Below are 26,354 nucleotides of genomic sequence, written 5' to 3'. Positions count from 1 at the left end.
GAAGGGTCCCATTTTTCAGGTTGCTCGTGTAGGCGCAGGAATTTTTCAGTTCATAGAATCCTTAGGATTTAGCATTAAGCCCAGCTTTCCACTGTGAGCTGGTCTTTGCGCTCCTAACCACTCCATCCCTGGGTGATGAGGAGCTGAAGTCCCAGGTGCTGCTCGGCAACCAGGACTGCGCTGCCTGGGCTGGTTCTCCGGTGGGCGGGGATGTGGGGGGGGGCGGTGGCGGGACCCCTCCCCTCCCCTCCCCTCAGGGGGCGCCGGAGGCTCCAAGCTGGTCTTATTGGACGACAGGCTCCAGATGCGACGACTGTGCCGCGGGCTTCTTCGGGAACCCCTCGGACATGGGGGGCACGTGTCAGCCTTGCGAGTGCCACCACAACATCGACACCGCGGACCCGGAAGCCTGCGACAAGGAGACGGGGCGGTGCCGGAAGTGCCTGTACCACACGGAAGGCGAGCGCTGCCAGCTGTGCCGTCGCGGGTACTACGGGGACGCCCTCCGGCAGGACTGCCGCAGTAAGATGCTCGCTGGAGTGGCTTCCACCCTCTTCCTCCTCGCCGGGGGGGGGGGGGGGGGGGGGGTTAATTTGGGTGTTTGTTTCATCGCTTGTTCAGAGAGGGAAAATTTCACTCTCGACAAAGGAAAGATGAGGCTGTGTTGCTTTGTTTTGGTTTTTACGTCGTTGCCTGGCAGGGCTGAAGTGTTGAGCTGCGCCCACAGCCCAGGAGGGAACTAAAAGGAAAAGCTGAGTAGCTGTCACGGTGATCAATGGCACCCAGTAGAGTGTATTGATCTGATGTTCTACCCGTGAACTTGCTGATTGCCTGGGACTTCTGCATCCTAGATACCCGCTTTGGTCCACACCTTCTCTTACATCACTGATGGATAGAGCCTTCCTACTTAAGGGAGAGAAGGAAGTGACATCTCTGAAGTCTGTCTTTCAGTGTTTCTCATGGAGAGACCAGCCAGCATTTCCTGGCCCCCAGGCCCTGTCTTTGTTTATACAAACATGTGTGGAATGTTGAGGACTAGCAGGATTGGATTCCTTAAAGCCTTCCTGGCTTATAGGGGAGGGTGGAGCTCAAGTGGTAGAGTGCATGGTTAGCATGCACGAAGTCCTGGGTTCAATCCCCAGTACCTCCATTAAAATATATGTATATTTTTAAAAAAGCCTACCTAGCTTAAAGGGCTTTACCTGCTACGTTTCACACATCCATCACTGCTGCTTCCTGCCAAGAGTTCAGAATTAGGTATCTCCACTCCCACAGCATAGTCTTCATTTCCAGTTAAATCCTCAATTTTAAAATAATTCACCGGCAGCTTATTAAATCACGTATTTTGAAACACTGCTGGGCAGAATGTGTCATGGTGCCTGTCTGCCTGAGAAATACCAGAACTCTGTAGAACACCATAGAAGATGAAGAACCACGGTTTTAGATTTTTCCTTCTCATCCCTTCTGTTCCTTTCCCTACTTGTTTGCATTTCCAGGTCGAAATCTGGGGAGGGAAGATTGCAGTCGGTTGATGTAGCTAACTTTTGCATTGTCCGGGTATTTTCTCAGGGTGACTCCATAAGTCAGCCTGGCCATGTGGTTTGTTTGCAGAGTGCATCTGTAATTACCTGGGCACAGTGCAGGAGCACTGTAACGGCTCCGACTGCCAGTGTGACACAGCCACCGGGCAGTGCTCGTGTCTCCCTAACGTGATCGGCCAGAACTGTGACCGCTGCGCACCCAACACCTGGCAGCTGGCCAGCGGGACAGGGTGTGACCCGTGCAACTGTGACGCCGCCCATTCCTTCGGGCTGTCTTGTAACGAGGTGAGGTGCTGTGGCTCCAGGTTGAGGGGGAAGGGGGCTAGTGGGAGGCCCTCCTGGCAGAAGGAAAGATAACTTTGAGTCCCTGTGACAGCTGTTTGGCAGCTTGGCCCCACTTAGAGAAAGTCACCCCTCGTAGTCACAGCTTTGTACCAGGGTGCACAGCTTGGCAAACCCAGCACAGACTGGATAGCTGCCCTCACTTATCCCCCCTCAGCTGGGACCATAAAGCTGTCTGTGCCCAGGGGCCCCATCAGATGCACCCAGAGCGCTTCAGCCCAGTGCCCCCACTGCAGATGCAGCCTTGCTTTAGAATGGATGAGAATCAGGCTTTCTTCTCTTAACCACACAGCCTGAAATGAACCATGTAACCATACCCAGCATCATAAAAAGTGCTCTTGTCTCCTGACACACGCACACATATTCTGAAGTTCTCCCCCACTGCAGGTGAGTCCCAGGTGGTCCAAGCTCATCCGTGCTGCGTGAGGGAACATGCGAATTAAGTGGACCGTGCTCCGGGCCCTCCAGTCCCAGGTGCAGGAGAGCAGTGAGGAGATGCCGGCATGGGGCCCTGAGCACCCAGGACGGGAACAAGATTCCCTTTCGCTGGTCAAGCTGTGAGGCTTTCTTAGGCCCACAGTTCAATCCCACTTGCCCTAACTGGCAGCTGAAAAAGGAAAAGGAGCCTGGCCTCTGCCCGGCAGCTGGTTTGACCGAGGTGTGTCTTCTGGCCGCAGTTCACGGGGCAGTGCCAGTGCATGCCTGGCTTCGGAGGCCGCACCTGCAGCGAGTGCCAGGAGCTCTTCTGGGGAGACCCCAGCGTGGAGTGCAGAGGTGAGCTCTTGGATCGGGCGGGAGAGGATGGATGTCTGCAGGACATTCTGTCAACTCTATAAAGTACAGCGCAAGTGGATTGCCCTAGAGAAACTATGCTTGGTTACAAAGGAAATTTATGCTCATTGTTTCAAAAAAAAAAATCGAACTCAGTTAGCCCTAGAGACAGGTAGGTAATAAAAAGTGGACCTGTGTGCTTCCAGCTCCGTTCCTCAGGGGTGATGTTTGTTTGTCTCAGCTTGGACAAACATACCTACGCACCCCAAATACATACTCAATGGCTTTTTAAAATGCTTTTAACCCAAATGGGCTCAGTCACCCTATAGTTGTGAAGATTGATTTTTTTGCGCCTCTGAACAGTATTCTGTGGCAACTTCCTTGCCCGCACGCGCAAAGCTGATCGGTGGTTCTGGTAGGACTGTTGGATCCCAGTGTATCAAGTAGGTGATGCCGATAGTTAAAGTCCTTGGCGTGAGTGTTGGGTCCCCACCAGCGGGAACTGGAGGATGACATCCTAGAGCCCTCGTGTCCCCACAGAGGAATAGGTGGCAGGAGCTCCACGTCTGACACATGCAGTTAAAACCCAGATTCCCACTTAGGCTTATGATTGGGTCTGTGAGGGAAAACTTGGTGTTTTCTTACGAGCAGAAACTTGTTCCGATCACGTGAATCAGAAGGATTGCTCAATTTTGATGCTGTTGCAGTTTTTTTGACCTGCCATATTATTTTTCAGATCTTAAAGCACTTATGAAAAGGACTTTAATAGACCATTTCTATATCATTTTCCTTTTCTTTCTTTCCTACTTGGATTTTCTTCCCCATGTTTTAAGTTTATATGGATATGGATAAATATCTCCTGTAGTTTATTTGCTCTCTGATATGTTTTCTTCATTGCATACCTGGAATCCTAGGTCCCTGTTGGACTCTACATTTAGAAAAAAAATGGTCATTTTCTCTTGGATTCAACTGTAGTGAGAAAAAAAAAAAACAGATTTTCAAACTAGCGGTTTGTCAAAAATCGCTAACCTAGGTATGTGTTCCTTTAGAGTCAAACCGTCTGTTCATTAAGGGCCAGGAAACCTCACACAGTGGACACTACGAGAACAAACGGCGTGTGATGTGGTTTTCCATACGAGGTGCAGCCAGAAGGGTCCGCACCAACATCTGAGACAAGATGGAGGCTTGTTGCACAGGCGGGGTGGTGTCTGCTGTGTTGACACACCAGCGGGTTTTCACTCATCATCCTTCAGTCCAGATGTTGGTTCCTAATGGGATCTGATTTCCTCACTTCGTTAGAAGGTCCGTGACAGTTAGTGGACTGCTTGCTCCAGGATGTCTCCTGCAAGTAAAGTCCTGCTTACACTCTGATTTCTCCGGGGCTCTAACCACTATTCTGTGAAATTCCTCAATCCTGTGCTGCCTCAAGGACTTGGTTTTATTCAGATAATGGTTCTACCATCGTTGATAGCCCAATTCTGTCAGCGTGTGTCATTGGCAAAATGGCCTGGGCTGCAAAAACTTTCCGACCTTTTCCTCCATCCAAGCTTTGTTAGCATGAAAAGCCTGTTGCCCGGAGTTGGAGTCAATCAGAGGATTGTTCATTTAATACTCAGAACTTGACCCCTCCCCCTTTTATCTTTAAACTTTCGCCTCTAAATCTGCCAGAGAAATCGTGGCTTATAGGAACAGTTACCAACTTGTTGAGGTCAAAAGTTAGATCATGTTTTAGAAACTTTGCAGGAACAGAAATCCACAGCGCTGAGGTTCACCAGCTTCCTTGTTCATTTCATCTGGAAGAAAGGTCAGCCTGTTAGGGACCCAAATGCTTTTGACTCCCCTTGGAGGAAGCTTATAACTTACAAAGCACCCAGAGAGGGTGGGAATTGACTAACAGCGGGGGGGTCACGGCCAGCCACGGGCCTTGTGCACACAGGATGGCTGTCGGAGTGGGACCAGGATGATTTGAAGGCGGCAGGGACAAGGATGCAGGTGCAGACGGAGTTCAGGGCTCTCGATACTGGAACATAGTCACCAGTGGTAACGAGAGGACCAGAACTTGAAGGGACAGGGTCCAGCGACCAGCAGGGACAAGAATAAGTGTCACCTGACCTTAGATGGAATGATAGGGGGAAAAAATGTGACCACTTGGCTCAAATTATGTAATGAATTGCGCAGAAGTCTTTAGCTTCAAATCATTCAGCTGAACAGGGCACAAATGTAGCCCCTCTGGGGCCTCCTCACTAACAATATGCTTATAGAAAGACTTAGGTCATGGCCAAGTATTCTTCTTATGGAAAAAACCCAGAGTTATGTGAGAGACAAATGAGTTGGGCCTCCAGCTCATGAATTGTTGAATGTTCCTATTGTCCAGGCGGGTGGGGTCTCTGGGCCAATGGTGCCAAGTCTGAACAAGCCCCCCACTGTGCTGGCTGGAGAGCATCTCGCCCACCCTCTCCTGAACGTGCCTGGGGAAACCTCTGCCTTGTGCTCCAACGAGTCAGGGTCACAGGAGGAATCTTGTTGATGTGGAGATAGCAGAGGGCCTCTGGCTTTTGGGAAACGCTAGTGTCTCCTAAACCTGGGCCAATTGGAAATGTGGGCCAGAGGTGAGAGGCTCTGGAGGGGGGCTGGGGTTTTTTGTTTGTTTTTCATCCAGCTTTTCTCATTTCAGATCATTTTTAGTAGAAAATTTAAGTACATTCCTTTGCTCACACATCCATTCTTTTTAATGCTTATCTTTTCTGTGGCTGGGATTCATTTACCCACCTTACTCTTTATTTCCAGCGTGGCTCAGGAAATCAGATGGCATGGGATTCTTTCAAGAATCACAGATATTATTGTTAGTGGAGGGAAGGCTTGTCTGCAGCTCCGTGCCAAATCCAGCTTGCTGCCCCTGTCGGCAAATAAAGTTTTATTGGAGCCCCACCTTGCCTGTTTGTTTACGGACGGTCTGGGGCTGCCTTTGTTCTGCAGTGTCAGAGTCCAGTAGTGACAGACCAGAGGGCCCACAAAGCCGAAATATTTACTATCTCTTATAGAAAATGTTTGCCAGCTGCTAGACCAGAAAGCCAGCTCATTTCTGCAGCTGAAATTCCATTCATTCTCCAACTTCCATTTCCAAACTGAAGTTCTATTCCTGAGGACAAAAAAAAAAAAAAAAAAGGCGGGGCTGGAGGAGGTAGAGGATGTAAAGAAAAAGACAGTCCCATTGAAGAGATTAAAAAGTATTTCAATTTCCCTTGCTTAGAGTGAAACAGAAGGGCCTCGGTAAAGTTAGAGTAGACCTTTGGGCATTACCGCACCTCCGGGGGTCCCCTGTTGCTGGGAGGCAAGGTCCCTGGCAAAAGCGAAGAGACCCGGTCACCTGATTTTAGGATATAGTACTTTCTCGGTTCCCAGGGAGGTTCGGGTTTCAAAAGGAAAAGCGGGTGACCAGCAGCACCCTGAGTGACAGCCCACTGGCGCCTGGGGCGGGGGTGGATGCAGCAGGGGGAGCTGGAGACAAGCCGTGGGGACCTTTCAGCCGCCAGCAGAGGGGAGTCCGGGAGGAACGGGAGTCATTCAGCAGGTGTCATGTTTTTACCAGATGATGAAAAGCCATTGAGGATGGACTCTCTTCAGTGGCCAGCGGAGGTCCGCAGGGGGAGAGGAGAGGATATGGAGAAAGCAGGAAAGTTGCACGTACTGATAAAGAGGTCCACAGGCCGGTGGTTCCCACTCTGGCTTCGACTCACTAGCCTTTTTCTCGAGGTCTCAGTGTGTGTGAAGTGGGTGCAACATCCTCCATTGACCTCCCTTGTAGAGATCATGTTCTTATTGTTTGGGATTTTTTAAATTGAAGTATTGTTGCTGTATAATATTCTGTAAGTTACAGGGTACAATACAGTGATTCACAATTTGTAAAAGTTATACTCGTATTGTAAAATATTGGCTTTATTCACCATGTTGTACAGTAGCTCCTGGTAGCTTATTTTCTACCTAATAGCTTATCTCTTATTTTTTTATTGAACTAACACTTGATTTACAGTCTTGTGTCTGCTCTATAGCATAGTAGTTCAGTTATGTATTCTTTTCCATATTCTTTTTCACTATAGATTATTACAAGATAGTGAATATAGTTCCCTGTGCTATGCAGTAGTTTCTTGTTGTTTATCTGTTTTATATATAGTAGTTTGTATCTGCTAATCCCAAACTCCTAATTTATCCCTCCTCTTCCCTTCCCCTTTGGTAACCGTAAGTTTGGTTCCTATGTCTGTGAGTCTTTTTCCATTTTGGAAATAAGTTTGTATCATTTTTTTAGATTCCACATATAAGTGATATCATTTGATATTTGTCTTTCTCTGTCCAACTTCACTTAATATGATAGCCTCTATTTCCATCCACGTTGCTGCAAATGGCATTATTTCATGCTTTTTCATGGCTGAGTAGTATTCCACTGTATAAATATACCCCATCTTCTTTATCCAGTCATCTGTTGATGGACATTTAGGCTGTTTCCATGTCTTGGCTGTTGTAAATAGTGCTGCTGTGAACACTGAGGTGCGTGTGTCTTTTTGAATTAGTTTCTTCCAGGATGTATTCCCAGGAGTGGGATTGCTGGATTGTATGGTAACTCTAGGTTTAGTTTTTAAGGAATCTCCATACTGTTTTCCATAGTGGCTGCATGTACCCCTTTGTTTTAAATGAGGAGAAAACTTAGTAAAAATAGAGAGAGCCCACTGACCACATAGCTAAGACTATACCTACAGATGAAGGTAGAATTCTCCTGGCTCTTTAAAATGATTACTGTCTCATTTTTAAATTCCTTTTCTCCATCTTCATGAGTGGTTCATCTCAAAGACCAGGCAACAGCTTTTGTATTATTCTTCTTTCCAAGAGAAAGTTTTTGATCCTCTGCCAAATAATCTCACTTCTTAAAGCCACACTGAGCCACAGGTCCACCTGGACTTCTGTCCCTTTCTCTGCAGAGAGGAGCAGACTCATTGGACACTGTCAGAGACGGTCTGCACAGTTAGGTGATAATTTTTCAGACCCCAGTGAAAGAGATGACTGGAGAGTCTCCTTCACAATTTTAGTGTCTGTGAAGTTTTCAAATTGAACCAACCTTTTTGCTTCAGTAGAAAGGAAAATACTCTTAGGCAGGGTCTTTTTACAGGGTCGTGAGTGCAGGTCTTCCAGAGCTGGCCTCCAGGTGACCCCATCGGAGAAGCTGTTCTGGAAACTCAGGCAGGGAAGGGAGCACTGGTCCACCAGCACTTGAGCGGTTTCCCAGCTTCAGCTGGAAATGGAAACCTGGTGCATCTTAGAGGACAGTCACCCGGCCCCCTTGCAGAGGAAGGGCAGGGTCGCCTCTTGCAGGGATGCCACTGCCAGCCCGCCGTCTGTGACATCTGACCCTGCTTTTCAGATGGAGGAAAGGAATGCTGTCAGCTGAACTGGGCCTGGTCTCTGGAGAGTGCCAACGCTCTTCCACCCTTTGGGATGCTGGTCTTGAAGGGACAGGGTCCAGAGAGCAGCAGGGACGAGAATGGGTATCACCTGAAATTAGGTGGACTCTGGGAAAAGAATGTGACCGCTCTTCTAAAATTATGTAATTAACTGCCAAGTACGTCCCCCACTGCAGATCTTTGTGTTGGGGTGGTTTGTCAGAGGGTACGATTTTAGGTGTTCTGGTACTGCCTGGTACCAGATGTAGAATTTCCCGACCCCACTAAATCATGGTACTCTTACCTGCAGGAGCACGTCCTAAAGCCGAGGGTCTAGGGAAAACACTCAAAGTTACCTATCCACAGCTCACCTAAGCTGTTTCCTAATTCATGAGAATGCCCCCAGAGAATACAGGAAAAATAAAACATGCCTGGAAAGAAAGAATATGCTTGAGGGAAAAAAAAAGTTGAGTGCTTAAAGAAAGAAAAGTTTAGTTTTGAAAACCTAAGGAACCAAGAAAATGCTACAGGTTTTAAAGCCTGAAGGTTGAGGACCAGAGTATTCCAGGCTTCAAATTTTTTAAATAATCAAGAAGTTACTGGCAAATATATAAAGAGAAACACAAGGCCATGACAGTTTCTGTTTTTCCCATGGAAATGCGGTCAAGCAGTGCTCAGGGCAGGGAGCACCAGACCCTTGCCTGGACACAGTGAACATAATGAAAACATTTATTGAGTGCTTACTGTGGGCCACACGCTCCTCTGAATACTTGAGAATTAAGGTGTATCTACCTGCAAGCAAGCCCGGGAGGGTAGGTATCATCACCCCTTCTGCAGACGTGGGCACCGTGACCCAGTTCTGCAGCGCCCCGAGTCTCACCGGTGGGTGCGGGGAAGGCGGGACCCACAGCCAGGCAGCCCGGGCTCTTCCCGCGACACTGTGCCGCCCCAGCTGGCTGCCTAAGAACTTGCAGCGTCATCGTAGGTGGCAAACAAAGGCAGTGAAAAAGCTCGACTAGCAATGCAGGCAGGATGCAGGGAGGGTCATGTGGATGGGATGGGCCACACACACGCGTCCTCCTGGGTCTGGAGTTGAGACATGCTGTGTTTCGCAGGACCATCCGTGACACTGGTTCTGGAAGATGCTTTGTTTTTCCGTCTTTCACAGGCAGCTGGAGCTGCGGACTCGAGGAGGTGTCGTAAAGCTGCCCGAGAGAGTCCTGCTCTGCTGTGCTTTGCCACAGCTGACGTCATGTCTTAGGATTATTTTCTTTTATGGGGATCGTGTCTCTCTGTCTCCCGGGTGCCTCTCCCAAAAGTGAGGTTAGAGCCTCATTTGGCAAAGCCCATTGGACTCCAGTTTGCAAGTTTACCCTGTGCTCAGAGCTGAGAGTGGAAAAATGGGTTAAGGTGCGCGTACCTGTGCCCCTGGGGGCCTCGTCTAGTCAGGGAAATAAGATATTTGTTTTTATTTTTATCCACATTTTCTCCCAAAAGCATTTCAGGCCAGAGGTGAGATGTGGGTTCCAGCCCTTTGTTACTCGAATACGCTGCAAGCACTGTGAAATGTCACGTGTCGACATGAAACTGGCCGAGTCACCTGAGCTTCGGGACTCTAAGCCGGGGTTCAGTGCTGCAGCATCTCAGCCCCAGTCCATCGGCCAGCAGTGCCAGTTTCACCCTGTGTTCCTTTGCTTCTGCCTAAGATGCCAGCCCTCTTGGGCCAGTGAGCGGTGGGGACCGACGGGCTCCGAAGGCCCCTTCCATCACGTCTGACGTTTTCCGAGCCTCTGCTCTCAGTGCTGGGAGTGGGTATCACAGTGGTAGGTGCCCACGAGCTAGATTATACTTATCGGGAAGTCTTTCAACCACATACTTAGAATTCCTGAGACTTCTTTCTGATTTCGTTTTCTTTCTATCAAGTTGATTGCATTGCACCAAGTGTCCGCTGTTCTGCTCTGTGACCAGGAGGGGGAGGTGTGTAGGGAGCTGCTGGTTACTGCTGTATCTCAGGCCAGGGGCCTCACGTCATCGAGGGGGTCACCTGAATTGTCTGTCCTGACAGGTTGCACAGGCAAGTCAGATAAAAGGGAGGCAGAGGCAGGACGGAGCTTAAGAGCACGGACTGGAGATGCAAAGTGCTGAATTAGAATCCTGGCTCCGCCATTTCCTTGCCGGCAGACTTGGGGGCAGTCGTGTGATCTCTCTAAACCTGTTTCCATGGCTGGGAAGCTGATTATGATGACACCTGGATCCCGTAGGGTTATTGTGAGGATCAGATGAGTTGATGCATGTAAATTATTTGTACACTAAATATTCACGGGGAGAAAATGATTCTAATTAAGAAGTGAGCTGGTGGCCACAGCCCCAGGGAGCACCCTTGGGGGCCCCTAGGTTCTTCAGAATGAAATCCAGTGGCCTCCTCTGGGCCCACCACAGCCTCAACTGCCTTCAGCCTTGGTTCCCCCCTGGGGGAGCTGCTGTGGCCTCTTTGGGAACCTCGTCGGCCCAGGGACAGCCCATCTAGGAATGTCCACCCAGCCATTCTGGGGTGGCCCATCCTTCCTCGAGTTGTCACCTGTTAATTTCTACTTTCGTGGATGGCTGGTTGGAAGGAAGTTTCCAGGACAGTTTTTCCTGTTGAGGACCTAACAGTAGGGCAGGAAGGATGCTCGATGTTGGGAGACCTGACCTGAGCTGTCTACCACAGCGGCAGGGGGCGGAGGACGGTGGTTAGAGTGGACAGAACTAGCCAAGGCCAGGCCTCCCGTACAGAGCTCTGCCCGCTGCCTCGCCCTGAGGCTCCCTGCGTTAGCTGACTGCCCCTGCAGGGCTGTGGGGACGTCAGGCAGGGTCCTTCCTCATTCTGGTTATTTTTATAATGAGACTGTTGAATAAAATCAGCTCCACTCTTTTGCAAAAAAAAAAAAAAAGTTAGCTGGGGTTGAGATCATGAGTGTTCTGGAAGGAGCCTCTGAGGGTTGTTGGCAAGTTGTCGTGGACCTTTTACGTAGTTTGCCATTGTGATGGCGGCTGGAGATTCTGTGGTCTGTGATCGAGTGGATCAGCCAGCATTGCTCTTCCCCTTCTAGCCTGTGACTGCGACCCCAGGGGCATTGAGACGCCACAGTGTGACCAGTCCACTGGCCAGTGTGTCTGCGTCGAGGGTGTGGAGGGTCCACGCTGCGACAGGTGCACTCGAGGGTACTCGGGGGTCTTTCCCGACTGCACACCCTGCCACCAGTGCTTTGCTCTCTGGGACTTGATCATCGCTGAGTTGACCAACAGGACCCAGAAGTTCCTGGAGAAAGCCAAGGCTCTGAAGATCAGCGGCGTGATCGGGCCTTACCGGGAGACCGTGGACTCGGTAGAGAAGAAGGTCCATGAGGTCAGAGACATCCTGGCCCAGAGCCCGGCCGCAGAGCCGCTGAAAAACATCGGGAATCTCTTCGAGGAAGCAGAGTAAGTAGCTGATGAGCCCGAGGGAACAGCTCGCGGTGTGGTTTGAACTTCATGAATCAACAGCTCGGTGCTTCCATCGGGAGGCGGGGTTAGTGCTTGGTGCCGGGCGTGCACTTTCCACAGCTGTGACCCTGGGCGTGTGGGTAAGTGAACGCTGGCGTGTCGCTGGGGACCACAGTTGTGGGGACTGCAGTGCAGGATGGGTGCCTGTCACATTCTTCGTCAGCACCCTTGTCTGCAGACCACGCTCTCTGGCAGTACGACGGTGAGGATGCCGGATTCGGGGACGGAGGACCCCTCATGGAGTTGCTGCTCTGGTACTTTCCAGGCTGGTGAGCTTGAGTGACTCACCCATGTCTGAACCTCCCTCTTCTTTCCTGCGGAGGAGGGGAGGATAATATTTGCCTTTCCTTTAGAGGAACAAAAGGATTCGTCTCTCAAATGATCATCTAATTGCAAAAAAAAAAAAAAAAAAAAAAAACCACTGTAAATTTACGTTGTTATCATAGTGATTCCCATCGCCGAGCTGTTGGTCCATAAAGCAGAGCTTCATTCTCTAACTGTAAGAAATTTTCTACAATGAAAATTCCTCCTCTTAGCCGTTCTCTGGGTGATCATCGTCTCTCTGGCTGCAAGGAGTTTATTTTGCCAGAAGAAACAAGAGAACCGAGCTGAGGGATGCAAACTCCCCGTGAGAGCCTTAGCTCTCCGGCTCTCAAACACTGCCGCTCCCTTTGCCAAAGAGAACCCCTCACCCCTCAAACCAGCATAAAACCTAGGCTAAAGGACAAAACAGGAAAGGGTGTGAAGCCATTTGTTTCCCCAAATACTATGGGTTTTTTTTTTTAACTTTTTTTTTTATTGAGTTATAGTCATTTTACAATGTTGTGTCAAATTCCAGTGTAGAGCACAATTTTTCAGTTATACATGAACATATATATTCATTGTCACTTTTTTTGCTGTGAGCTACCACAAGAGCATGTATATATTTCCCTGTGCTATACAGTATAATCTTATCTGTTCTACATATGCCTGTCAGTATCTACAAATTTCGAACTCCCAGTGTGGGTTTTTTTATTGTAGACCTGACATTTGGCACAAGTGGGGGCACTTAGCTAAATTATGTGCGCCGAGCTGCTGTTACAGCAGGATGGAACTGCAGGGACGTGTTTGTGTGATGGGGCTTGAATCAGCATCTCTAAGAAGCCAGATGGACTTTGCATCTCAGCACTATGTGTGAGAAGCAGGAAGCTAAGAGCTGACACACCAGCTCAAGTACCTGGTGGCGGGTTCTTCCTAGACCTTCTAGACTGAAAGTCCCTGGTCCCCTGATTTCAAGCCTCAGATCTTGTGCCCAAGGTCACGTGGTTGGCCGGGGTGTTAGGAGATGTCTGATGCAGGGCGATGACACAATGAGGAGTGTCACCTCACTAAAAAGTCTGATACAGCTCAGCCTCCCTGTATGTAGTGATAACAAGCTTTTGGAGGCTGTGGTCTGAGGGCAAGGCCATTTAGGAAGTGATTTCTTGGCCTTGCTGTCATGCACTAAGGTAGAACAAAATAGTCTGGTACCCTTCCAGAGTCTGCCGGAAGAGAGGTCGCACTCTTGAAACAGCCCTGCTGCTACCTGCACTGCTCATCTCATCAGACAGATTGTATTGTAATCATCTCAGGAAAACTAGTTTCATTAATCTTTTTTCAACACAAGATCCAAGGATGTGTGTTTTAGGATCCAAAGTGGCATTATTTAAAAATATACAATATTAGATGTGATTTTTTTTTGAAGTTACGTTTTATGAGACCTGAGAAAAAATGAAAGCCTTCTGTGAATCAACAGATGAATCAAAGCAAAGCACTGATAACAGAAACTAGCTTCAGGAAGAAAAGCCATTGGGTTTATAAAATGTCACCTAACCTACAAATCCTTGAAGGAGTGGGGGCGTGTACGCAAAGCCCCTTTGGGGTGGTGGCTGTGGGGCTTGCTTTCTGTGTGTCCCATCTTGAAGGAGATCCCTGAGGTTCAGATAAGAGCATTTTTGGCTGGTGGCTGGGAGGCTTAATTCTACACTGGAGTCACTTAGGTCTGAGTGTATGGGATTGTGCAGGCTGAAGCTGCTTATGCACAGAGCTGGATTCCATGCTCTGAGTCCGTGCTCATGTTGCACCAGGTATTCGGAATCCCTCAGCTCACCCACCTGCCACATCACAGCTGAGTGGCATTCCTGGGTTTTTCTTCAAAGTCTTTGAAGAAAGAAAAATTATTAGATTTAATATAGTCTCTTAATGATAAGGAGACTAAAAGCAGTACTTACAGGTGAACTGTTACAAACGACTGAGTTGGTTTGAAATCACAGAGTGGTGGATACAGTATTAGCAGAAAATGTGAAAATGAGACTTCATGTTTTCCCTTCGATTTTGCGCAAGTAAATTGACCCTTCTCTTCCCAGGAAGCTAACCAAAGATGTTACCGAAAAGATGGCTCAAGTAGAAGTGAAATTGTCTGACACAGCTTCGCAAAGCAACAGCACAGCCAGAGAGCTGGACTCTCTACAGGCAGAAGCAGAGAGCCTAGACAACACGGTGAGAGAGCTTGCTGAGCAACTGGAATTCATCAAAAACTCGGACATTCGGGGTGAGTACGTGGGGTTGCGAAGTCATAATCCTGAACAATGGATTTAACTGTCTGTCTAACCTTTTGTAATAGAGCACTTTCGGAAAAAAATTAAGTGCTTTGTAATCATTTTAAAGCCTTTTCTCATTGAGTCTGGGGCACAAATGAGGATTAAAGTCCGCACTTGGGACGTGGGGCACAGACTGACACAGGAGGGGTCGCCTGGAGCGAGCAGTGCTTGTTGCATTCGGATGGACTATTTCCTGATTCGTTTCCAGCTAGTGGTTAACCTCCTTGGCTTCTCTTGGAAAGGGGCCTTTGTGAATAGTGAAGAACTTAACTGTTAAGAAAAAAGTTGATTGGTCTGCAAATCCTTTTATATTCAAGAATGTTACTTGATCAGGAAATCACATTTGCAAATCCTTCTTGTATTGATATCGTAGGCCCTAGTAGAGGACCCTCCCCCAAAAAGCAAAAGAAAGTAAAAACTGTCAGATCACCCTGTCCATCCTGCTTTATGCAGGATCGCTTAATTTTTTTTGGCTAGATTCTTAAAGCCAAAACATGGCGTGCTGTTTTATGTATATGTATCAGCCATTTGAGTGGATCTAAACAGTTAAATGAGAAAAAGGAAAAACTCATCTGGACATGTTGACAGCCTGCCTGACACTAGCTACTTAGAACTGGATGCTTGCCTGTGTGTAGACACAACATCTGAATGATTGACTTAATGTTTTAATCCAGATGTTTGGCATCTTCCACAGCCAGACATGCTGAAGGGGACTCAGTATATTCATGGATCATGAGAGGAAAGTTACATTTTTTCATAAAAATCTTATTCCTTGAATTTTAAAACAAAACTATGCAGTCACTTCAGGGCTGGAACATACAGCCATCGCTTGATGGGGAGATTTGGGTCCATGGGGATTAACTGTGGGCAATCTCATTTCATGCCCCAGGTGCCTTGGATAGCATTACCAAGTATTTCCAGATGTCTCTAGAGGCGGAGGAGAGGGTGAACGCCTCCACCACAGATCCCAGCAGCACTGTGGAGCAGTCGGCCCTCACTCGAGACAGAGTCGAAGACCTGATGATGGAGCGAGAGTCCCAGTTCAGGGAAAGGCAGGAGGAACAGTCCCGCCTCCTGGATGAACTGGCAGGCAAACTTCAAAGTCTAGACCTCTCAGCTGCTGCCGAAATGGTAAGGTTTGAGGGTTTGGCCTCAAGGCTGTCTTGCTGCAGCGGGGAGAAGTGCCCTGCTTTGTCTTTCACTCTGTCCGCTCTGCAGATGAGTCAGCAGGAGTGAAGCTGTTTGCTCTGGTCTCTGGACCCCAGTGTGGGGCAGCCATGACGCCGCCAGATTCTAAACAACAGCATGTGGGTTTCCAGCCCTCTCTCTCTTCCAGCAGTTGCTCTGTGGTTCTGCCAAAGAATCCGGGCTCCTCTCCCACACTGCTGAATTCACTCGGTGACTCCTTACTTAAACCCCATCCTTTTTAGACTGTGCACGTGTCTTTTATACTTTGTTCTGATTGGAAGTGCAAACTCCGAGTGGAGCAATTCAGAATCATTCTGGGAGAGACTTCCTAAAAAACTCAAGGGAGCTAAGGAATTTTTCTCACGGGTGGGTGTTAGTTAAAATGTGCCTTTGTCCCAGTGACTTTACCTGGTGAAGATTAACCCGGTCCAGCTGCTTTCTAGGCTCAGGTCCAGCCTAGAACGTAGATTCATTTCCCAGAAGCTTTTAAAAAGTAACTCTGGAGCCAAATGAAATTGAGTATTGAGTTTAATGAAAATCAGGCAGAAAGCCAAAAAAAAGGGGGGGGAGCCAGACTCAGCCTGCTTCTTCCTCTTGCTTCCTTATTGTTTTTCATGGCCGGGTACCTATCGGAGAGAATTTGGAGGCTGTTTTTTATGTCCCTTTGTAAGGCTTATTTGTGCTCCCTTAGCTTAGAAACAGGGGAACAGGACAAGAAGGGGGAAGGTGGGTGCACAGGAGGCTGGGAAGAGTTCAGATGGATTACAGTTCTCTTAGTGACAGTCCCCCTCCCCGTCTTCTCCCTCCCTCTGGCTTTCTCTTTAAATAGGCAAAAACGTACTGTATCGCGACCAAATTAATTGATGCCTCCACAGTTACATACTCATTACCTTAGGACACTTGTTAGCAGCTTCCACACTGTCGCCACTCATGGAGAGATTTTTGCCCCTTTGTGTTTTTCACATACCTTCACTGCTTTGCCTTTGTATGTATTTAGTTAGACCCGTGGTGCTTTTTCCCCCCCCTAAGCCTGCCAGTCTGCTGACATAACGCAGATATTCTACTGTGTCTTAAGAAAGCATCCCTAGAGATAACGCTTCTGGGCTTAAGGCTCATGTGATTCTGCAGCATGCAGAATAAACTTACTTCCTGAAGCTTTTTATGTGCTCTAAACCAGGTATGTGAAAGACTATTTTATTTATTACTTAAAGATATAATGGGATCATAATTATCACGAAATTATTAAGTTAAAACTGTCCTGATTCCAAAAAAACTTAAAAAAAAAATACTTTCCTTGTTTGGGAGTGTCCTGTGAACTCTTAACTTTTATTCACTGCAGGGTATCTTTTGCCTCTTCTCAGCCTGCGCATTGTTCACAAAAGGATAGCCCCAAATAGTTTTTCCTCCTGCTCAGGCTTTTCCATCATATAGCAAACTTTTTTCAATTTGCCTTTTATATGCTACATCCAAGTCTTGGTCTTTGGAAGTTTCTGGTAGGTAATAATGAAGTCATCCGTGGGGGATTTGGGTGGGTTGTTTATTTGGAAAAAGTAGGACCACCTTTATTTTCTCTCTTCGTTTCCCATCTGGACTATCCCCCCACTTCCCCTGCTCAGATCCCAACAGCCAACCCTCCTTCCCCAACTACAGCCTTCAGTGGTCACTCCTTGGTGTGTTTTCCCATAACTTGCTGCTTCTGACCTGTTCTTGCCTGTTGTGCATAGTGATCCTGTCTGCCTAACTAGACGGGAAGTTACTAAAAGGCTGATAATGGGCCTTTAATGCCACCCTTTTCAGAACAGTTAACATGGTGCTACGTCAAAAGAAGGTTCTCAAAACTTTTCCTCTTGGTGAACCCAGTTGGTTAGTGGAGAGGGGAAGCATCCTGTGGCTTCCATACCGGCGGACTTAAGCCCGACAGAGCGCAGGATGTGCGCACCCCGCACAGACCCCATATGGTGTTCCAGGTCATTAGGGCAGAAGGCACTGATGGAGGGCTGTAAGCAGTCATGGGTTCCTTGGAAGCAGGCAGGTTAGCTTATTCCTAAGCTCTCTGCTCCTCGCTATCCTGAACGCTGTTCTCAAGCACCCTGGCTGAGGAGCTCCTGTCCGGCTGTGAGGCTGCCACAGACTCACTCCCCACCCCTGGCCCTTGCAGACATGTGGGACGCCTCCAGGGGCCTCCTGTTCCGAGACGGACTGTGGTGGCCCGAACTGCAGAACCGACGACGGACACAAGAAGTGTGGGGGGCCCGGCTGCGGAGGGCTGGTCACTGCTGCGCACAGTGCCTGGCAGAAGGCCATGGACTTTGACCGAGATGTCCTGAGCGCCCTGGCGGAGGTGGAGCAGCTCTCCAAGATGGTAAGTCAGTGCGTGGCCTGCTGTGGTTGTTGGATTTCAGTTAGGGACTGGAGGATCTGAAAGGGAGAAGTTCATTCTACATGTGGACTAAAAGGAAAAGAGCGTAAGTTTTTCTGAGGGCACGGAAAGAGAGGGGCTTTTATTCATAGGTGGCTTAAGAATCTGCTTATTTCTCATAATTGAGATAACCATGTTACTAACCAGGGGTCCAGGGTTACGAATGCACCCAGCTGTACTTCAAAAGTTCTGTACTGAGCAACTGAGCCTTTAGTCTTGGGAAGTGACAAGTATTAACCTCATGTTAACTGAAGTATCTGTTGGTACCCAATAAAAAGACTTAAAGCAATTTTATAGGTCACCAAATGTTTTGGAGGAGTGAAAAACCAGAAAAAAACGGTTACACGCTAGCCCTAGCTATAAGAGAATACGCTATAGGCATCTGTATACTGAATACTTCCAGTCTACACTAAAATACATGATGTTTAAGTGGGAGACATCTGTTTCTAAAAGCCGTGATTCCCAGTGCTTAGGTTTTCAACATCACTTTCTGGACCGTGTATGATATTCTCACTGCATTAGAGAGAGTGACATTGTTGAAGGGGTAATTCATTCCTCACATCCAGGTCTCTGAAGCAAAACTGAGGGCAGATGAAGCGAAACAGAATGCTCAGGACGTGCTACTGAAAACCAACGCTACCAAAGAAAAAGTGGACAAGAGCAATGAGGACCTGAGGAATCTAATCAAGCAAATCAGGAACTTCCTGACTCGTAAGGAACTTTTCCATTTTACTTTTACACATTTCTTCCTATCTTGACATACACAGGTTTTATAGGTGGCTGTGTCTGAGAGACCATAACTCACATGAGCATTTTAGACAAAATCATCTTCAGGCAGGGAGTAAAATACTCCCCCCCACCTAAAAAAAAAAAAAAATCCATCTTAAGAAATGTTTTTATTGACTCACAAACACATGTATCTGTGTGTACATACTGGCTGTTTATGCAGGTACAGACACACTTGAGGTGATACCCATGTAGCAAAATCAAGAAGTCGAACATAGGAGAATTAAATTAGGAATGTGCGTTAGAGACGTACATATAATGTCAGAACCATAACTCGAAGGAGGGACTTTGTGTCATTGTCCCCAAAGCTTTGTAATCCTGTTACATACAGGATCTTACACATATGGATAGACAGTTACATACCTTAAGTGTTCTGTACACAAATAGAAAATAAATAGACACAGTACTTGCTCCATCATCCAACAAAAAGATAGAGACTGACAGAGCCTGGCTTGCTCCTCCAGACAAAAAAATACATGGCCAGCGGCACCAGCCTCAACCTCCTCCCTCCACACAGAAACACACTTAGACACTAGCCTCCTCGAGACACACAGACAGGTAGAAAGATAGAGACAGAAGCCCCCTTTTTTCAGAAAGAAACATAGGCAGACACTAGACTCCTCCATTAGAGAGACACACTGACCACCTTCTCCTCAGATAGACACACTAGCCTCCCCCTACTCCATTGGATAGACACTAGCCTCCTCCTCCATTAAATAGATAGACAGAAAGACAAAGAGACACACAACCCTCCTCCTCCCCCTCCAGTAGACAGGTAGCTGACATACAGATAAATACAGACACACTAGCCACCTCCTCCTCCATTAGACAGATGGACAGACAGGAAGACACTAGCCTCCGCCTCTTCCTCCAGTAGATACACATAGATAGACAGACTAGACCGCTCCTCCTCCTCTAGTGATACACAAACACATAGACGGACAGAAAGATACAGTCACACTAACCTCTTCCTCCTCCAACAGGTAGATAGACGGACAGAAAGATACAGACTCACTAGCGACCTTGTCCTCTTCTATTACATAGACAGTGACGTAGACACACACACACTAGACTCCTCCTCCAGTAGATAGATATACAGACAGACATACACACTCTAGCCTCCTTCTCCAGTAGATAGACACACAGAAGGAAAGACACACTAGACTCCTCCAGACAGAAAGATAGATAGATTGAGACACTAGCCACCTCCTCGTCAAGACAGACAGACAGTCAGACGCTAGCCCCCTCCGCCGTACCGTGTCTGAATGGGGGAGCCATCCACGGTTTCCACCTCTTCACGGGAACATCTCTACTTCTAACAGAGGACAGTGCTGATCTGGACAGCATTGAAGCCGTTGCTAATGAAGTGCTGCGAATGGAAATGCCTAGCACCCCTGAGCAGTTACAGAACTTGACAGAAGATATTCGTCAGCGGGTTGAAAGCCTTTCTCAAGTAGAGGTCATTCTACAGCAGAGCGCTGCCGACATCGCCCGAGCTGAGCTGCTGCTAGAGGAAGCTCAAAGAGCCAGGTATCAGAACACAGCATGGCAGCTAGGGGGGCTTATTTCATGTATCCAGCAGGGAGTGAAAAAGCGTTTCTTTAACTAGTGAAATTTCTACAAGTGCTCTCTGAGTTGTGAGTCTCTCTGGGAAGCCTGTTCTTCAGAAGAAATGTTCTCTTCTGAGGAGAAGTACTTTCATGTTCACAGGTATTGTCTCATTCTTTCACTCAGCAAAAGCGCAACAGATGTTAAAGTCACGGCAGAAATGGTGAAAGCAGCTCTGGAAGAAGCAGAAAAGGCCCAGGTTGCAGCAGAGAAGGCCCTTAAACAAGCAGATGAAGACATCCAAGGAACCCAGAACCTGCTGACTTCAGTAAGCGCTGGCAGTCACTTGTGTGTGTGTCAGAAAACAGTCACGCAGTCTGGCACAAGAGAAGTGCGCTCGTCAGTTACTACTGAACATTGACGGAGCCCTTTATAGCTAAACAGATGCTAAAAGTGTTAACAGTTTCGAGGAAGAAAAAGGACTCTGAAGACAAACATAAGCCCCCTTTCATTTTCAGCTCCAAAAAAAGCCTAAGATAAAAACATAATTTCCTATTCCTTCAAGGAGTCACACAGCCTTATTCGGTAGTATGATCCATAGTGTTAATTTCCAAATCCAAGTTAGAAAAGTCCTGCTGTGTTATTTAAAGCAGCCCCAAAATAACTCTATGATTAAGACCAGTGTCTCAAGACCTACTGGGTGCTCATTCACAGAAACATTACTATAGTTTTGAAAACCACTGGAAAGCAACAAAGGTCAAAATGTCTGCTTCCAATACCCAGTTTTGGAGGAAACTACCCGAGATCTTACAGCTGAACAGTCTTGTTCAGAACGCACTGAAAAATTAATTTATAAGCAAAATATCCTTAGAGTCTCCCAGATATTTAAGATCCCCACTAAAATTTTTCACATGGATTTAGTCTGCTGTATTCTAAAAATCTCATCTCTCAAAAGTAATGCAAACATTTTTCAAAACTGTTCTGTAGGCAAATTTTTCCTTCCAATTTTAGGAAAGTTCATTTGTTACGAAAACAGGTAAAAATGATGACTCATTTCATCCACACTCACCTCCTCAGAACGTACTGTGACATTAGAGGCTCCTGTTACTTGGTGTTTATCCTTCTCAAGCCGACAACCCCTAATGTTTAAAACCTGGGAGGTGGGTTTCAACCTGCTTTCCACACCATTAGTTGATACAAACCCATCTTCCCCTATTCTATTTACTGTCAGTAAACTAAGACCAGACAGCTCCCCAGCCACTTTTCTTTCTTAAATTTAAGAATCAGTATTTATGGAGTACTTTGAAGAGAGATCAAGCATGGCTCCTCACCAGCTGCCCAGATGAGACACTTTTTCCCTAAATAATTTTGAGTATCTATAGCTTCCAGCTGTGACTTCCCAGGCCACATGCCATCTCACAACCCTACAGTAACCTCTCAGTTTTAACTCTCCAGGTAGTTTCAAAAGTTGTATAACCGCCACTACTGGAGTTGATGGAAAAAAACTAATGGTGACTGGGGAGTTTCCCCCCCACATTAATTTAGAAACTTAGGTGGAAAAGCCGTCTCCTCACCCACATCTGCTTATTGGTGAATGCTGTTTAGCCAAAGGTTGCAGGTGCCCTTAAAATGCTTTCTCAACAGATCAAGCTACCTGGGCCTGGTTCAGTAAGGGAAAACTCTACATGAGAATTACCAAAACAATAAATGTAATATATGAGATGTAGCAATAACTAACTGTTCTTGAAATGGTATTTTCTTTTTAGTAATTCTTTTCCAGAGCAGTGGCATAGAAGCATTTGAAATCTTCCTCTAACTTGTACTCAGAGCACTTCCTACCGCTTCTTGAATTAACGTCTTACTGGATGACTGACCTTATACTTTCAGATTGAATCTGAAACCGCAGCTTCTGAGGAAACTTTGTTCAATGCCTCCCAGCGCCTCAGTGAGCTAGAGAGGAACGTGGAAGAACTTAAGCGGAAAGCTGCCCAGAACTCCGGGGAGGCAGAATATATTGAAAAAGTAGTATACAGTGTGAAACAAAGTGCAGAAGATGTTAAGAAGGTAAGGAAATCTTTCTAACTTCATAGGTATGTTGATAAAGGAGCAACTATTCTCCCCTTTGACTTCCTTGGAATTAACAGGGGACATGGACCTAACATGGTTATTCATCAGAAACATCCCAAGTGACCTATTGTGAAATAGCAGTCTTCAGAGAGACAGATGGGAAAGAACGGGAGTGGATATTAAAGTATCCTTAAGTGTGATGTAAGCACTTAAATCCCAAAAGTGGGTAAGAGTTTAGAAAAATGAAATTTAACTTACCGGTTAAACAGGCATACTGAGCTTGTATTTCTGTATTTTAATTAGGAATTCTTAAAGCATTTTCTACCCTACCTTTAAAGATTTCTCAAATGGCCAGGTAATTACTGTTTGCCATAAAGATCATCCTCACAGAACAGCTAGGCGGCAACCACATCTCGCCTCTTCTGTGTTCATTTGGAATTAACCACCCCTGGCTTCTCATAGTGTATTTTGCAGTGAAAAATCTCAAACCCAAATTTTTCACTAGAAGCCAGGTAATCATTAAAACACATTTAATTTCTTAATTTGTATAAGCAAATACTTCTCTCTAAAGAAGCTTTTTTAAACTTCTCAGGGGAGTGCTGAAACTGTTAAATGAATACAGGGAGTTATAAATTAAAATGAAGTCAAGATTTTTCCTGGAAGTTACTATAGCTTTTAGGCATTACATACGGGTGACTTCCTTACACTGCTGGGTTGGAGAAGAGAGAAAGAAAAGTTCACTGTCACATCTGTCTCTCGTTCTTTGTAGTTTCCTACAGGTCTGAAAGCATAAATCTCCCAAGTAGTCTTCTTACAGAGCATTCTGCATAAATAATAAAATTTGAGTGCAGTTAAGAGGAACAAAACCCGTTGACATGAAATTCCTCCATCAATCGCTACTATTCAGTGTCTTTCAAAAGAATTACTTGCAACCATCTTTCCAGACCCACACCAACCCTACATGTGCTACAATCTTGTCCTTTTCCCTCTGATTTCCTGATTAGTCTAGATCCAGATGGTCCTCCCATTTTTTCAAAACTTTTTTTGATGTCTAAATATTTGGATCTTAGCACACCTACCTTTGAGAAAACCTGCTTCTCTAAACTCTCCCTCCATACAATTCTCTTACAACACCTTGGACAAATACCAAGCCTGTGACCTAATACAACCCCAAAAGCAGAGTCCTCTTGGTGGTGGCCTTTAATTCAGAATGCTTACCAAGCAAGTTCTATCTATGTTAGCCAAGCTTGCCACAATTATACTACTACTATTAAATGTCACTAATAGTATTACCTCTTTGTGCCTAAATGTGGAACTTCAGACTCTCGACGGTGAACTTGATGAAAAGTATAAGAAAGTAGAAAATTTAATTGCCAAAAAAACTGAAGAGTCGGCTGATGCACGAAGGAAAGCCGAAATGCTACAAAATGAAGCAAAAACGCTTTTGGCTCAAGCAAACAGCAAGCTGCAACTCCTGAAAGGTAGATTTTTCTTTTTCACTTAGGCTCATGATTTTATTAAGCATTTTAAAATTAGGGCAGCTTACTTAAAAGGCAAAAGTCGATTCACTTTCTCTTAGGCACTTAACTTACAGGCAGAAAGGATCGGTATTTGATCTCGAGGTCTTCATAGTGTAACTGCTCAGACCTCTTCTTTTTATCTTCCAGATTTAGAAAGAAAGTATGAGGACAATCAAAAATATTTAGAAGATAAAGCTCAAGAATTAGTAAGATTGGAAGGAGAAGTCCGTTCACTCCTAAAAGATATAAGCCAGAAAGTCGCTGTTTATAGCACCTGCTTGTAACACAGGCGGCGGGAGCTGTAAGTATAAAGGGGCTGAAGTAACCAAAGCCAAATCGCTACGTTTTAAAAACTGACTTAATGATCTTCAAAATAAAACTCCTTATCTATTTAATGTTTTTAATCACCACTTTTTGTATGGAGTTAAAATAAAGTACTGTGCTTTTATATAAATATACATTTAGTACAATTCTTAAATGCATTGTTACTTTCCCTGATTTAGCATTCATGAATCCCTTTATACTGAAAATAACAGTCTTTGTTACAGATGGATTTATAAGCAAGTGGACTGCCTCCATGGGGACCCTCCCTTCTGTTATTTCTGCAAACAGGCTGTATTACCCTTCTGTTTGGTAGGTCAGTATCCTCCACAAATCCGCCCCCAAAATCACCTCCCACTTGGAGTCCAAGGTGGAGATTAAGGAGGAAGGATGCGGCCTGAGCCACCTTCACCATTTCAGTGGCTGTTCAGTTGCTCCAGTCTCCAGAACTCCTGTTATGTATTCCTCGCTCTAGGAAAGAGAACAAAAAGCAATTTTTAGGCAAGCGTGACTTCTAAGCACCACCACCTAGAACAGGGCTAGGTTGCGGAGGTGGAGCATTTAAATTAAACTGAGCCCAAGTTTGGGGACACTGCTATGCCAACTGAGCAGTGCTACACAAAATACAGAAGGATGCTATGATTTCTGATTTTGTTATATTTTATTTGATTTCACAATCATATACCAACCACTTATTCCACAGGCTAAAGAAAACAGCTGGAATACAATTGCCAAGCTTGTGTCAACTTTATCGCTGAGTTAGCTGGGTAACAGGCCAGGCTCTCAGTGGCTTTTTCACACATTCTTCTTGCAGCAAGGCTATCCTGCGTACTACTTACCACCTACCCACAAATCCGACACAGCTGCATTTGAAGCGAGAGCCGAACAAAAGAACAGTAAGGCAACTAAACTTCCGCCCAGTTCCAGGCAATTAATTCTGTCACTTTTTTTAGGATTCCTACCTAAATAGAAGTGGTTGTACATCCTCATCTGCTGGAGCAACTAAGTCTTCCCCCTTATCCCTTGTCGACAAGTATTTTACTTAGATAGAAGTACAATTAAGTTCACTACTCCTCATTCCCTTTCAGCTAAACAACTGAAGATCTCACTTTGAAATTATTAATTTTAATCCGCTCAATGACTGGACAGCTAACAGCCGCACCCTTCACAAGCCAAGAAATTATTTAGAACTTAGTAAATAACAGTAAGTGAACATTTATTTGTTTTACACCCAGGACTTCATTCCCAACCAGATATATTTCATTCTCATATTGAGTAGGAACGCTTAAAGTTATTTAACTATTACTTTGTGTCTCTGTAGAGCTAGGACTTAATGAAATATAGTTTAATACTGTTCTCTAATCAGAAACTTTATCTCCCTAAAGCAGGGGACGTGTCTAAGGTTTAAATAAACTAGCACTTCACATAATACTGGGATTTCAGATTTTAAAAAGATGCAGAGTCTGTTAGCAATAACGTCAAATAGCACATATCAGACCAATACTGCTATACATAACTGAAAACCCTGAATATAAAACACTTGGTACTAGAGAACAACCAGAATTGGGGGTGGGGACACTCAAAGAACAGCACTAAAGCCAAGTTTTGACTGGTGAAGGAATCAGAGGACAGAGTTTGGGGCAACCAATAGCACCTGAAATGGGAGGGGAGGAACCCCAGAAAAGAGACACAAATTCCTTAATTCCTTTCGACTCGGGGACAGACAGACAGACAGACACACACACACACACACACACACACACACACACACACACACACACACACACACACACACACACACACACACACACACACACACACACACACACACACACACACACACACACACACACACACACACACACACACACACACACACACACACACACACACACACACACACACACACACACACACACACACACACACACACACCCCTACCTCTGCCCTAAGAAGAAATTCAGTATGTTTCACCTACATAGCAGAATCCAGCGTCTTTAAAATATATCCCTTCATAATGACCATAAAGGAAAATCGGAGACACATATATAAAAATTAAAACCTAAAGACTACTAAACATTTCCCTTTTATCCATGATCGACTGATGGTATCTTATTCCATACAGCTTTCTACTAAAAAACTTACATTCTCCAACCTTCATTATGATTATATAACCTTTAAATTGCAATCAAGTGAACATCGGGTTTGCATATTTCAGTACTTTAAGAAAGTATGCTATATAAAGCCATCTATCTCAAATTTAAGAACTACTTAATGAA

At 45.9% G+C, this 26,354-nt stretch overlaps 1 protein-coding gene across 4 annotated transcripts in view; it reads left to right on the top strand.

The window, feature by feature from the left end:
- The window catches only part of LAMB1 (laminin subunit beta 1), a 72,139-nt gene that overhangs the window by 42,851 nt on the left and 2,934 nt on the right, over positions 1-26,354 (top strand). For 2 of the 4 annotated variants that reach the window (XM_074367668.1, XM_074367669.1), the window contains exons 22-34: positions 298-522; positions 1,612-1,826; positions 2,561-2,657; positions 11,176-11,545; positions 13,993-14,177; positions 15,116-15,357; positions 17,573-17,776; positions 18,400-18,544; positions 19,942-20,149; positions 20,354-20,495; positions 22,055-22,231; positions 23,556-23,715; positions 23,902-24,212. In XM_074367668.1, the coding sequence (XP_074223769.1) occupies positions 298-522; positions 1,612-1,826; positions 2,561-2,657; positions 11,176-11,545; positions 13,993-14,177; positions 15,116-15,357; positions 17,573-17,776; positions 18,400-18,544; positions 19,942-20,149; positions 20,354-20,495; positions 22,055-22,231; positions 23,556-23,715; positions 23,902-24,038 (2,507 nt within the window). In that variant the 3' untranslated portion in view covers positions 24,039-24,212. Of the gene's footprint in view, positions 1-297; positions 523-1,611; positions 1,827-2,560; positions 2,658-11,175; positions 11,546-13,992; positions 14,178-15,115; positions 15,358-17,572; positions 17,777-18,399; positions 18,545-19,941; positions 20,150-20,353; positions 20,496-22,054; positions 22,232-23,555; positions 23,716-23,901; positions 24,213-24,302; positions 24,722-25,163; positions 25,280-26,354 lie in introns of those variants that run through there. The other 2 variants (XR_012508273.1, XM_074367667.1) reach the window with 2 other exon arrangements.

This window comes from Camelus bactrianus, chromosome 7, assembly GCF_048773025.1.
Source record: "Camelus bactrianus isolate YW-2024 breed Bactrian camel chromosome 7, ASM4877302v1, whole genome shotgun sequence".
NCBI lineage: Eukaryota > Metazoa > Chordata > Mammalia > Artiodactyla > Camelidae > Camelus > Camelus bactrianus.
The sequence above is the reverse complement of the archived record's forward strand: the minus strand, read 5'-3'. Positions and strand labels throughout refer to the sequence as shown.